Source organism: Vanessa cardui, chromosome 13 (genome assembly GCF_905220365.1).
Source record: "Vanessa cardui chromosome 13, ilVanCard2.1, whole genome shotgun sequence".
In the NCBI taxonomy this organism is placed as follows: Eukaryota; Metazoa; Arthropoda; class Insecta; order Lepidoptera; family Nymphalidae; genus Vanessa; species Vanessa cardui.
In genome coordinates this window covers 14,558,450-14,571,903 of record NC_061135.1, presented here as the reverse complement: position 1 = coordinate 14,571,903, position 13,454 = coordinate 14,558,450, and the positions used below count along the sequence as shown (strand labels likewise).

Here is a 13,454-nt window from a genome sequence, read left to right as displayed (position 1 = left end):
CATACAGAATTAATTAAGGTTCACCAAGCTATGTAAAACTTTTACTTTGTATAAAAATTAAAGTTAAAGGTAAATATGTACATGGAGTATATGACAAAAGAAGTATGTAAAATATTAAAATACTGACTCCACAATTGAAAAGTGTTGAGAAAAATAGGCATTTTCAGAGTAGACCTTCATCTGAAGATGGTTTCTTACAGAGTAAGAAACTATATATATATTTTTATGTTTATAGTTATATTTCTGCACTAATAGTTTATTGTTTACATTTACTGTACTGCTTGTAGGTGTTGACAAATAAATAAATAAAATAAATGAAAATAATTAGCATTTATTTGGGTACAAAATAATAAGTCTTAATAATAAATAATGTTACTGAATAATAAACAAAATAAAATCATTTTATAAAACATTTTGGAGAACAGAAGTAACACTCAAAACCAACAGCACAGCTATGGTTATTGTTAAAGACTACTACTCTATACAAATCCTTTAGTTGAAATTCCTTAATAATAAAATAAGAGTGATTTAAAACTGACTTACCACACACACATATATTGGCATTATCTAATAATTCAACCAATGTCCAAGGTATTATGTTGGGTGCGTAGAATAATTTCTTGTTTAAAACTACCTTAGACGCAATATGTACTAAGCTGTTTACGTAAAATTCCCATTGAGAGTAATTACCAGTTTTTAAAATACCATTTCCAGGTATGAACATGTTTGCTGATAGATCTATGTAATCAAGTCGGCATTGCATCAGTCCACATGGCAAGGACTGCAAACTATTTTGTGATACTGTTAAATATCTGTAAAATGATTTAAAATAAATAAATAAATATACATTAAATAATAAATTATGATCATGAGAACTTTATTTTAAGAAGAATTAAACCTAATTAATAATTGTGAATACATATCCTATGTAATTGGACTATACTCCATTAAATAAAGAATGGTTTTCTTAATTATACCAAAAATGTTTTTAAAAAAACTGGATTCAACAGGACCACTGATAGCTACCTCAATGTGTTGATGCGCCCCAAGGAAGCTGGCAGTCTTTTTAGATTATTATTATCTATCTTTAAAGTTATTAAATTTTGCAATTTCCAAATACTTTTTGGTAGTTCTCTTATTTTATTGCCACTTAGATCTAAAAGCTTAAGCTTTTTAGTTATCTGCAAGTGATAAATATAACGACACACTCAATAATTAAGGTATTCATTAAAAAAAAAACAAAAAGATTGTTCCAATATAAAATAACATTACCTGAACTCCTAAAAGCCATCTCCAGTCTGCCTTATCTTTCACTCCAAGAGAATTGTTTGCTAAATACAGCTCAGAAATGCTTGGTAGTCTTCCTGTAAAGTGTAATATAAGAATTAAACAAGATATTTGTAACATATTATGATAATAAATAAATAATTGCTTTTTAAATACTCACCAAACTCTGGCGGTATCTTTTCTATTTCATTATTACTTAAATCAAGAACAACTAAATGGTTAAGTAATAAAATATCTCGTCGAAAGTTGCATAATTTGAGTCCAACAATGTGTAAAGATTCTAATGTTCTCGGCAGACCCTTAGCGGGAAATTCGGACCGATCATGAATAGTTAACTTTGTTGGAGCAATATTGTTTGCTGTTATTGCGAGGGAAGATAAATTTGAGAGTTTCAAGTCTTTTGTTTCTCCGGTAATGCACGATTTAAGTAGTCTCATAAAACTTTTAAGTTGTATAACTTCACACTTGATACATAAGTCATGAGGCGGCTCCTCAAACCTAATAGTAGCTTTTCCTTCATTAATACACTTAACAAAGACTTGTTTGATAGATTTTAATTTATATTTCGTGCCATTTTTATTCACCGAAGAAAAGAGCAATATAAAGTATTCATTTTCATTTTTCGGTTCCTTTCCTAAAGCTAAAGTGGACTTCAAATATTTGCCATTAGACCTTATATTTAAACTGCAATGTACTCTATTAATGACTTCAATTTGACATTGTAATTTCATATCGTTATTTTTTTATAGGTAATTATTATTTTCAAGTTCTCTCATTTTAGGACGAATAATGTTTTTACAAAAGCTGAGATGAGACTATTAGAATTACCAACTTGAACTTAATTAGTTCAACTTTAACTAGAACTAACGTTTCACTTCAATAGACATTTAATAAGCCCGCGAAAAGTTATGACTTATGAGTTAGGACAAACGTCAAAACAGAACCATCATTTTTATTCTGTATGTTTTAAAATGGTGTCACAACTCTCAATCTATCTGTATTATATAGTGTATTCTATGATTCTATGTCTAATAAATATACAAACTATTCTGCTAGAATACATCCAGGGTTAAGGTGATAAATTTTATATTTATCAATAGTGTTTGTTACAAAGAATAAAAAATATAATCAACGCCCTAAATTAATTAGGAAATTACTTATATTCCTAATTACCCTACTCTTTATGTTTATCACTGGTAGGCGCCGCTAGGTGGCTCGTAAACCATTGCACTATTGATGCTTGAATATATGTAACTGCTCGTTATAACTATTAGCTATTAAAACACAAAAATATTTCTTTGAAATGCACATACATATTTCATTTATTTGTATCTAACATCAATGGTAAATTTGAGAGTATCGGTAGGTAATATGTATATGTAAATGTATTTTAATAAATTGTTAGAATAATATAAAATCATAAAGCTGTAAATTACAATGTTTTAATTTTAAAAATAAATAATTCAAGGATAACATTTATATAGTTATAATAATAAATGTGGGTAAACAAGAGAAATGGATCTTCTAAACCAAAAAATTAAAAAATAAACAGTGGCAGCACTGTCGAACTGACGAAATAATAAATATTGCTGTCTCGCTCCATGGGCAAAAGCTATCTCATTCTTACAATTTACAATTTGTTATTTACATAAAGTAATAATAATAAATTGAAAATAAAAATAATTTTTAATCGAGTCTTAAAATTAACAGGTATAAATAAATATATGTATTACGTGTCGTGCTTTATGTAAGAAAAATATCCAGATTGGTGCGCGATTCAATAATATTAATGTGAAATGTTTGTCCAAAATTATTATTGTGAATGCAAAACCAGTATATTTATTGCTTAATATTGTGTAAATGGTTATTATTTTGTACTGTATACTTCATTATTGTATTTTACTTTTTCAGTTTTTGTCGAAAAATGGCTGCCCTTGTCGTACAATCCCGCTTTGCCGGTCTCAAAATAGAAGATGACGATCATCCCGCTATTGATAATCAAAAGTCCAAGAAGACTAAAACGAATTCAGTTAAAAAATTAGAGACTCCTAAGAAACCTAAGAGCATGAATGTCAAAAACCAGGTAACTTTGAGAAGCGTTGTAGGTGTTCTTAGTTCTCCTTTTTATAATATCCCTAAATCGATATATTTAACGCTAATATGTTTTTAAAGACGGTAACAAGCAAGAAACGTAAGAATAAGCCTGTCGAAGCCACTACTGAACAATGGGAGATGTGGAAGCAAAAGGATGAAGAGATCGTTGATGGTAACTTCGAAACACAACTTCAAGAGGTAAAGTAAATTAAATTATTAAAAAGAAGATCTCTTTAATTATGTGAAGATCCCACCGACATACTGTGTTTTAGAACTAACTTGAATCCTGTTAGAACACATTTTGAAGTATGGGCTTCAGTTGCCTATTCTATTAGGCTCTTTTTGAAACTCAGTCTTTGTTTTTATTATCTTATTTCAATAATTATTTGGTTTCAACTGAATTAATTTTTACATAGGTATGATTGAGTTGTCACTAAATACTTTTATGTTTGAAGATTATATTTACATTTACCTTTAATTAACATGCTTATCAGTTGTAAATTGAAAAAAAATAAATACTTGAATATTTAAGTCTTTAACTTTTTAGTTTTTACATGCAACTTGCTTCTAGAGAAACATATTTATTTAAAATATCTTATTTATAATTTTCAGGCAATTCTCTTATCTAAGCTCGATTATGAAGAGAAAAAAGATGTATACAAGCAGTTCAAGAAAGAAGCAGACTTAGAAAAAAAGTTGGAAGATCAATCTCGACCAGGCAATAGAAAACAGAAAAAGAAAAATGTTATGAGTCTGGAACAGTTTAACGAGATGGTGACTAATGCTGATGAGCCAAACTGTGAGTTAATTATGAATGCCATACCTTATTACAAAAATGTTTTACTCAATAATAGACTGCAATTGATTTTCATTACAATAACCAACATTGAACATTATTCTTGATTATTGCTCATAGACATTGACATTCTTTTGAGGTCTGCAAGTCTACAAGATCATTTGTAAAATGTTGCTTTTGTGTATAATTTCTTTTGACTTTGTCCATTTTGTTGTGTCAAAATCACCATAGTAATATTTGTATTTTAAATGATCCATGGTGTGATTGAATAACTTTTTAGTTATGAACGTCACAACTAAGAGTCCACTGGAAGATCAGAAACTTGTTGATAAAGATACTAAGTTTTTCGATAGAGTTGAAGATGATACAAAGAATGAATTGTTAAAAGACAAAATCATAGCAAGGGTTCGACATCAGACTGTGCCTGACGAGGTCATCACAAGAATACAGTTTGCTGAAGCTTTAGAGAGGAAAGACAAAGAAATATTAACATTAACCCAAGAGGTGAAGAGTTTGAAAGCCGAGCTCCTAACAGTCAAATCACGAAATAAAAAGTTATGTAATATACTCGGCCAGGGTGAGAGTAAGTTTACTGTTACATGCATATATTTTCTATTTACAAAATACAATATCAGTTGTAAATAGTATTAGTGTCTTCAAAGAACATATCTGTGTACAGATTTGATTTTTTTTTATTTTGCTAGTGAAAGACAAGGCAGAAATTTTGGTCGAGGTAGAGAGACTACGAGCTGTCCAATCTGAATTAACATCAGAACTTGCTTCACTACACACTGACTTGGAGAAGGAACGGTCTAAGAATGCAGATCCACGGGCTAAAGATAAGGTGAGATGGGTTAGACAAATATAAGATTTTCTATATTTCTTATCTAATAAATTATGTTCTTGTTTTAAAGTAAGTATATTAAAATCAGTGATATTTCAGAAATATCCTACAAAAAAGAAAAACATTCGGTTTGATGTGTCATCGGAAGCAATATTATCGAAAGAGATTAGTTCAGAAACACTTTAGATACTCGGAAAGACTTGTTTCTTTTGAAGTAATAAAGAGTTAAATATGTGCGTGTCTTTGATTTTTTTGTAAATAGAGTATTTTTCAATTTTCAGAAGAAAAGAGGGGCCAATGGAGACAAGGACAAATAGCCGTTAAAGCTGTTTGGTCCGTTTTAAGCCTAGATGTTACGTGGTACTATACATTTATTAGCTCTCTAAGTGTCTACTTATTTCAATGGTCAATTTTATATTGATTAAGTATGTGTTTTTCGTATAATCATTGTAAGAGCGAAATATGCTACAAAGTGCTGCTTCAACGGGAGATACATTATGTGATACTTTCCTATTTTTTTATTTATGTAAATTGAATTTGTTGACTATTATTAAAATTTTATTGCTTTATAAATGTCGAGTCATCGAATCCTAAGTTTGGTCGTCCACGTGTCGAGTGCACTTTGTAGCGCGGTCGTGGTCGCCTGTGAGCCGTTAGTTTGTAATTTGTTTTAATTCGACACAACTGACATTCCTCGACGTGTACCGTGCTGTCCTGTACTGTAAGCATTCAAGTTGTGATTCCGACTTTCTATAGATCTCTGTACTTGCTCTGTGATTTTGTAACTTGTATTTTTTATATTACTTTATATTTATAATTATAGATGTCACAATGTTTTTAGTTATAAATAAATTAAAATTAAAAGCTATGATTATATAATGTTTTTGTTTAATGTCTACGCTTTGGCTCTCGTGTCTCCATTTAATAAAAGTTAAGTATTTACCCAAAATTAAAAAAAAACTGTTGTATTATAATTTCTATTCTGTAACGTCTTGAACTTTTCGAAGGCGTGTCATGTCGAATTATGAGGTTAAAGGGAAAATGCACGTGTGCAAGCACCCTTCCGTGTAATTCAAGTCTTCGACATTGACGCGAGTGGTTTGCGTGACCCAAAAGGACATCAATATTGTATGGTATTACGTGTCGAATAAAATTGGTTTCGAATTAATGTGTCCCATTGATTTAAAAGATGCGAGTAAATCTTCTCACACTAACACAGGCATAACTTAATCTTGCGACTTTTATCTTGGTCAGAGGTCACCACGGTAAGATCGGTCGCTACGTAAAGGTAGGTGCTTCAAAAAAAATCGTCTTTTGATGAGACGCGGCCCTACGCTTTTAATTTAATGTAAGCATACTTTATTCAAGACGTACACTCTTACAAGCACTTTTGAATCGAAATTTTAAAAGACTAAGTTCAATGTTAAACTACCACCGGTTCGAAATGTATATAGATCGGTAATGGTTCAAAACTTCAAACAATTGCGGTTTGTGTACATCCCAATGATATTCTAATAACAAACAGATATGTTTATACGCATACTAAACAACAGAAAAAAGTGTGTTGCGCCGGGGACCGATTATTTTACATTTCGTTACAAGTAAAAGGGATAGCTTGATAAAAATAATAAGTAAAAGGGATAACTAGATGTTTTAATTACGCAAAACGTACTAGTACATAATTATGATGTATTATTGGCATAATTATGATGAAAACGACTAAAGGCAAACGTCCCAATTAGGACGTTTTCTAGTCTTCATTTTTTGCGCGTTAATGATATATCTGTTTACTAGAACATCATTGGTACACCCTGTGTCGAGCCTAGGTCAAAGCAAAAGCAACGAGTGCGAATCAGTCGGAAATCGACAGGTAAGATCTTTCCGAACACACTAGATATATCTTTGATGGATGGTTTGTCATCGTAAAACTTTCTTCCTTCACTCTCCTTTGTATGTCCATTAGTTGGTCTTTAAATAAGTCATTGATTTTTAGTTCAGATATCTAAATTAATTATCCTTTAATACATGATTAATTATTGTTTGTTGAAAATGCTCGTAGTTATAATGGTGTTATGTTGCGCTACTTCAATGCGCCTGCTGTGTGTCCGAGGCTTTGCTGTCTGCTGTTTTATTTACACTTATGGAGCCTTAATTATAGTGACTTGCACCGATTCATGATTTATTTTATTTTTTTATTTTATTTATTAGGTTTGCTAGCAGTTGTTACATTTTAATGATACAATTTATTAATTTACATACTAATTACTTTCTAAATGTACAACTATATTAAAGCAAACACGACATGTACGATTAATATATACATCCTGTTTAAGTGGTTCTAATTTGATAAAAATGTAAAAAATGATCACATGGTAGGAAAAATTAAAATTATTACAATTACAACTATTAAAATAAAGTTAAAACGATTTTTTACAATTTAAAATTTAAAATAAATTGGTTATTTAGATTACAATATCATCAATTTAATAATGGGTTAACAGTATTCAACAAACAATCTCAAATAAAATACAACAATAAAAATTTATAATATCTTAAAATTAAATTATATTATGGCATGCATTGATAACGAAAACAATTAAAATAATTTATCATTCAATCATAATAATATTGTTCCATAAATCAAATAAAAAAAAAAAAAAATAGATTATTATAACGTAAAATTTTGCATAAATTAAAAATTTGAAATTTGGACATCAATAAAATATTAGACGCTTTTAATTCTGTCTATGACTAGGTATCGGAACTTTGGGAGGCTTACAATGTTTAAATCTATTGAATCGCTGAAGTCATTGAGCAATTTGGACATTCGAGCAACTGCTGAGTGATTACCAAAAACGGTTTTCCGCCGTGGTGCGGAGAGAGGTTTTACTGGGTTACGAGGGTATCTGGATGGTGCTCTAAAGTTAAATTTGGATAGTAAATGGGGACAGTCAAGTTTGTTTCTAAAGATTTTATATAAGAATATTAGGTCTAATAAAGTTCTTCTGTTTTCTAAGGTCATCATGTTAAAATATTCGATTCTCTTTGCGTAAGACGAAATTTGTTTAGCAATACCCTCCGTGTATGCTAAGTGCCATAAGAAACGCCTCTGTATACGTTCTAGCCTCAGCTGATGGGTGGCATAATGTGGTCGCCAGACCATACTGCAGTATTCCAAATTGCTACGTACAAGGCTGTTATACAAAATAATTTTGGTCTTTACTTGTTTGAAAATCCTGCCATTCCTCAAAACAAAGCCAAGCATTTTTGTACTTTTATCAACGACATGATCAATGTGCAGGATATACGTTAATTTCTGATCTAAAAAAATGCCAAGATCCTTAATATGGGTTACTTCCGTTAGTCTCTCGTGTTGAAGGTAATATTGTGTCGGCAAAATGTTGTGTTTGCGTGTAAATTTTATGTGCGAACATTTTTTTATATTAAGTGACATGCCATTAGTCTTAACCCATTCGACTATTCGATTAAAGTCCATTTGTAAGAGGACTGAGTCGTCAAGCGAATGAATAATTTTTGAGAACTTCAGGTCATCAGCATATAGGGACGGTATGGAGTATTTAAAACACGTTACGATGTCATTAATAAAGATATTAAATAGTATTGGCCCTAAATGGGAGCCTTGGGGTACGCCTGTTGCTATCATGTGTTTGTTTGATGTGTAACCATTAACTGCAACGCAAAAACTTCGGTCACTTAGGTATGAAGAGAACCATTGCAGCGATATTCCAGAAAAACCATAAAGCTCTAGTTTCTGTAGTAGAATACAGTGAGGTACTTTATCAAATGCCTTCTGGAAATCTGTGTAAATAGCATCGACCTGTTGTTGAGAATCAATAGCTTCACTTAGATATTCAGTGAAGTTCACTAAGTTCGTACTACAAGACCTGCCCGTAACGAATCCATGCTGATACTCTGAAATGAAACGTTTCATATACACTTTTATATAAGGACATACTAAGGATTCAAAAATCTTGGCGAACGTGGATAACATAGATATTGGTCTATAATTTTGCACTAAGTTATCTTTGCCATCTTTATGGATAGGTACAATCCTAGCTTTTTTCCATGAAGTAGGAAATATTCCAGTTCGCAAAGAAGTGTTAATAATTATGTACAGTGGAAGGGCCAAGCTGGAAGCACAGTTCCTAATCAGGATAGGCGGTATGTTGTCAGGGCCAGAACCTTTTGAGATGTCTAAGCTAGCTAGTTTATTAAAAATCGTTTCAAGGGTGATTTCTGGAAATATGAAGTTGTCGCTGATACCTGTCATTGGAAGAAGATGTTTTGAGATATATTCTTGGGTTAGACGTGTGACATTTTTCGTCGGCTTGTATAGTGTGCTAAAATAACTAGAAAATAAGTTGCAAATTTCTTCTCCAACACTAGTTGTGATCGTGCCGTCACTCATTGATGAAGGGTAAGAACTTCTATTGTTTCTCTTACTTTTAAGGAAAGACCAAAACATTTTAGGGTTTTTGTGGATCTGAATCTCAATGTTATTATTATGGTTATTATATGCGTCTTGAGATAATTTTCTACAGCGTTTACTGATTAACTTGAGTGATAGATCATCCATTGGGTTCTTATATTTTTTTACGCGTTCTAATAATTTGTGTTTTTCTTTATAGATAGAGCCAATATTATGATAGAGCCAAAGTTGTAATATAACTGCATTGCGGGTGTGATTACGCGGCTTAAGAATTTACATTAAGTAAAATGTTTCGTTTCAAAATAAGTACCTTATTTGAATTACGTAAAGAAGCGGCTATATGGGCGGACCTTTATAGGTTTTAATGAAACAAAGTATAACAATGCACAATTTTATTGCCATCTCTAATTAAATACACAATTGTAATTATGTTTAATACGCCAGTGTGATATTTTTACAATATTAATAATAATTGCAGTGTAAATATGTACGCAACTAGGGTTAGTTGAATAAGGAATTGGAAATTAAAATTGTGTATCAATTGATAGACGAATTGTCTCCTGATGATTCTTAGAACCGAAACATCAGTTGACTCATTTACAAAATTAGACCTAAGTGTATAGTTAGGTATACGATAAATAAAAATACAAATACATTATGCATGATCACTTGAAAGATAGTAAGGCAAACTGCTCCGTTAATAATAAATATCGGCATGTGTTCCAATAACAGCAAGCATTTCACAAATTCAAAATTCTGATACACATAAATTTAAATTTAGACCACAGCACAGAGTATAATATAAAAGTAAAACTGCTGGTTTACAATGTCAGACTGAGGCAGAACAGATAAAATAAATAGTTATATTGTCTGGTAAGTTTTTCGGTTACTTTAATGACTAGTTGATAGTAGTAGTCTAGTGTATTTAGAACTTTACTTACGAATTTGTGTGACATTTAAGTGATTCTTTTATATAAAATATGAATTTATATTTATTAGTAAAACCTTAAAATTACTTATTACACAAGTGTCATATTGGCAGTAACCGCGATTATGGCAACGTGAATTTGATTTCTAATATATTTTTGGTCCAAATTTCATAGTACGTATCTACTAAACATTTTCACGTTGATTTTTATAAGAAAATACATACACCACTTTAATACTGTTACAGATTTGTTAAATTATTAGATAGTTGATAAAACTAAGCGAAGACTATGTTAAACTATACTTTACTTAAATAATATGGCAGTAAGTGGTAATTGCAGAGCGCTGTTAATGTACTGACCCACTCGATCCAGTGAGATTCGTACGTCTCCGCAAAGCGTTCCTATTCGAGTACTTACGTTAGTGAATATGCCTATTCGATGGGCTACCTTTAGTGTCGCATTAAACAATACAACTCAATTGCCTTTCATAGTCACCCAAACTTCACATCACTACATTCAAAATATTTAAGTCTGTTGCACTTGAACTTTGCACAAGCTGTCACCAGCTAGAAAATAATCGAATCGATCATTTGTCTTCTTAGCGTCGATCACCCGTCGCCCGGCGCTGAGCAGCTCGAGCGACACGATCGTTTGTCAGGGTCGAAACATCAAACTTGTCGAGAATCGTTACCCTACTTCGTAGTTACTTGTCCTCGAGATATCATTTCATCTCATTGATTCCGTTCGTTCGTAAAACTTCATTAGTTCAGCAGGCCGGCACGTCGACGCACTTGATCGCACTCAAAGGTTTCGTCGCCAAGTCACACTCGGAATCGTTGACGACGTTATTGGAGATTTTGTTCACGCAATGCACGCTACGAACTTTAGTCGCTTCTTCACCCTGCGGACAGAACAATACGCATCATGTAGCACCTCCTCATACACAACACACAAGGCACGGAATGCTCGTGAAGCTCACCGGCATGTGGCACGGCTTGCACGGCTGCCAAGCTCCGACCCACCAGTGCGTGCAGGCCGGCTGCCTGCACTGCTGCATGAGCGCCTCGTGGCGCGGCTGTTCGATGTGGTAGCACTGCGACAGCTCCACTTGGCCTGTAGATATATTTTATTTACCACTTTCATCGCACTTATTAATGGTCACTTCCCAATATTGGACACATTTATTCATATGTTGATAACTTAAGAATTATTACCGCCAGATTGTTTAATAATTTCTATTTTCCTTTCACATCTTAATCATAAGTTTCCTAGAGCATGCGTCGATTTGTTAAATTATGGGGATAATTTATCTTGAACATATCTAATAGTGCACGTTTATCTCCTGCCAATTATTGTCGATATACGAGTGGCAGCGCAGCTACGATTTTAAGAAGAAAACAGTTGCAAAACATATTAGTGCCGGTTTGTACTTCCTCGGAGACGGTAAGTGGTATGTACTCACGCTGCAGCTCGTCCACGCACGTGTAGTGGCGCAGCGAGCGGCCCACGCCGCAGCTGACGGAGCACGGCGACCACGGCGACAGGCGGTACGACACGCGCGGCCGCCGGGGCTGGTCCACCGTGTACTGGTACGTCACGCCCGGGTTGCGGTGCTTGCCGCGGAAGATGCGTTGCTGTTGGCGGAGTGACTCACGTCATTGCACGCTCTCGCAGCGAGGCGATACCGGGCGGGGCGAGGGCGGCGGGTACTCACGTAAACTTTGATATCTTCGGCGAGCGGCCCGCTGATGCGAACCTTCTCCCAGTCGCGGTCTCGCTCGTAGACCGCCTGCGCTCCGGCTACGAAGTATTCCGTCAAAGTCGCATTTCTAAACAGGAATCGTAAATTAGAAACCGATAGCTCTTCACTCGAAACAGATGTTCAGTCGAACGGTCGACTCACCGTGCGCCACTCAAATAGATTTTTCTAGATTTCGCGCTGCCGATGGAAATGTAATTTCCAGGACTAACTTTTTCTTGAATTTTCACGTTTCTTGAACCGGCTGGAATAACAGCAACCTAGAAAGATTAACATGTTCGTTAAAAATAACACACGTACACAAATTATGTAAACATATCAAAATAATAAACTTGCCTCACTAAATCCAGATTGCCGAGTGGTGTCCTTATTGTAGATCCCTTGCACCGTTTTACAGGCAGACCCATTACCCCCACATACTCCACACTCATCCTCCTCAACGTCGGAATTTACGATCCAGTCGCAGCCTACTTTATAGCAAACCCCTAATGACAAAAGTGTGTTAAAATACATATGTGGAAAACATTTATACATATATTTTTTGAATAAAGTGCAAAACTGTTGAATACCAACCCGCTATGCACATGTCCCTCGCTCCGAGGTTCTGCCGGCACGGGGTTCCGTCCGCTACAAACACTCCAATCACTTCAATGTCCTTCCCGTCGCGGGGAACGCATTGCAGATCACAAGGTTTATCTGCAAGTCAATATAAATGTGTGAAACATCAAAAAACTAATAGAAATATAAGCCCTACATAAATGCGGTATTGTTGTTTCTTGCGCATTTACCTTGGTCGATGTAGGGCACCCACTCCGAGATAGTTTCATTGTGGTAAGTCATATTGTTAAACTTAGCGCATTGAACTTCTCTAAAAGTCGGCTCATTGATAGGGCACGGCTCGGTATTACATACTTTGTACCTAAAAATAAAATCAGAATGTAAACCTCATATCGCATACAATTTTTTTATGTATAACTTGTTAATATATAATTTGAAAAGATTCTCAATTATTTTTAGTTTAAGTGTGTCCGAAATGTCCGAAATAGGAGTGAACTCACCGGCTCCTGTCGCCGATGCAGTAGTTTCCGTTGTTGAGCGGCTCGGGGTTGTTGCACTCGCGCGACTGCGTGGAGACGCCGGCGCCGCACGTGCGCGAGCAGGCGCTCCAGTCGCTCCACGGGCCCCAGCCGCCGTCGCGCGGCTCGGGCGACGGCGTGCGCGCCACGCACGTCTGGTTCTGGCACCACTGTAACGCGACATAGGCTTAGTTGCCAGCGCACTAACTTAAACTAAGG

The 13,454-nt window shown here is 34.2% G+C and overlaps 3 protein-coding genes across 9 annotated transcripts in view; 1 reads left to right on the top strand and 2 right to left on the bottom strand.

The window, feature by feature from the left end:
• Positions 1-315: 315 nt before the first annotated feature.
• LOC124534648 (leucine-rich repeat protein 1) lies at positions 316-2,216 on the bottom strand. 2 transcript variants are annotated; one of them, XM_047110607.1, is made up of 4 exons: positions 1,448-2,216; positions 1,273-1,364; positions 1,027-1,181; positions 316-812 (listed from the first exon to the last, which is right to left on the bottom strand). In XM_047110607.1, exons 1-4 carry the CDS (start codon positions 2,016-2,018, stop codon positions 398-400), a joined length of 1,233 nt encoding a protein of 410 aa, XP_046966563.1. In that variant the 5' UTR covers positions 2,019-2,216; the 3' UTR covers positions 316-397. The 2 variants fall into 2 exon arrangements, with proteins under 2 accessions (XP_046966563.1, XP_046966564.1); XM_047110608.1 differs by lacking the exon at positions 1,027-1,181 and having other exon boundaries at positions 654-812.
• A 652-nt stretch (positions 2,217-2,868) lies between these two features.
• LOC124534825 (G kinase-anchoring protein 1-like) lies at positions 2,869-5,865 on the top strand. Of its 5 annotated transcripts, none has more exons than XM_047110849.1 (7): positions 2,869-2,997; positions 3,199-3,388; positions 3,460-3,579; positions 3,994-4,180; positions 4,458-4,760; positions 4,882-5,021; positions 5,303-5,865. In XM_047110849.1, exons 2-7 carry the CDS (start codon positions 3,212-3,214, stop codon positions 5,336-5,338), a joined length of 963 nt encoding a protein of 320 aa, XP_046966805.1. In that variant the 5' UTR covers positions 2,869-2,997; positions 3,199-3,211; the 3' UTR covers positions 5,339-5,865. The 5 variants fall into 5 exon arrangements, with proteins under 5 accessions (XP_046966805.1, XP_046966804.1, XP_046966800.1 ...); XM_047110848.1 differs by lacking the exon at positions 5,303-5,865 and adding an exon at positions 5,121-5,255 and having other exon boundaries at positions 3,199-3,370; XM_047110844.1 differs by lacking the exon at positions 5,303-5,865 and adding an exon at positions 5,121-5,255.
• A 3,983-nt stretch (positions 5,866-9,848) lies between these two features.
• Positions 9,849-13,454, bottom strand: part of LOC124534769 (A disintegrin and metalloproteinase with thrombospondin motifs 7) — a 60,904-nt gene continuing 57,298 nt past the window's right edge. For both annotated transcript variants that reach the window (XM_047110780.1, XM_047110781.1), the window contains exons 12-20: positions 13,218-13,405; positions 12,948-13,078; positions 12,733-12,855; positions 12,496-12,644; positions 12,304-12,419; positions 12,115-12,229; positions 11,863-12,034; positions 11,380-11,513; positions 9,849-11,301 (exon numbers count right to left, since the gene is read on the bottom strand). In XM_047110780.1, the coding sequence (XP_046966736.1) occupies positions 11,167-11,301; positions 11,380-11,513; positions 11,863-12,034; positions 12,115-12,229; positions 12,304-12,419; positions 12,496-12,644; positions 12,733-12,855; positions 12,948-13,078; positions 13,218-13,405 (1,263 nt within the window). In that variant the 3' untranslated portion in view covers positions 9,849-11,166. The remainder of the gene's footprint in view (positions 11,302-11,379; positions 11,514-11,862; positions 12,035-12,114; positions 12,230-12,303; positions 12,420-12,495; positions 12,645-12,732; positions 12,856-12,947; positions 13,079-13,217; positions 13,406-13,454) is intronic.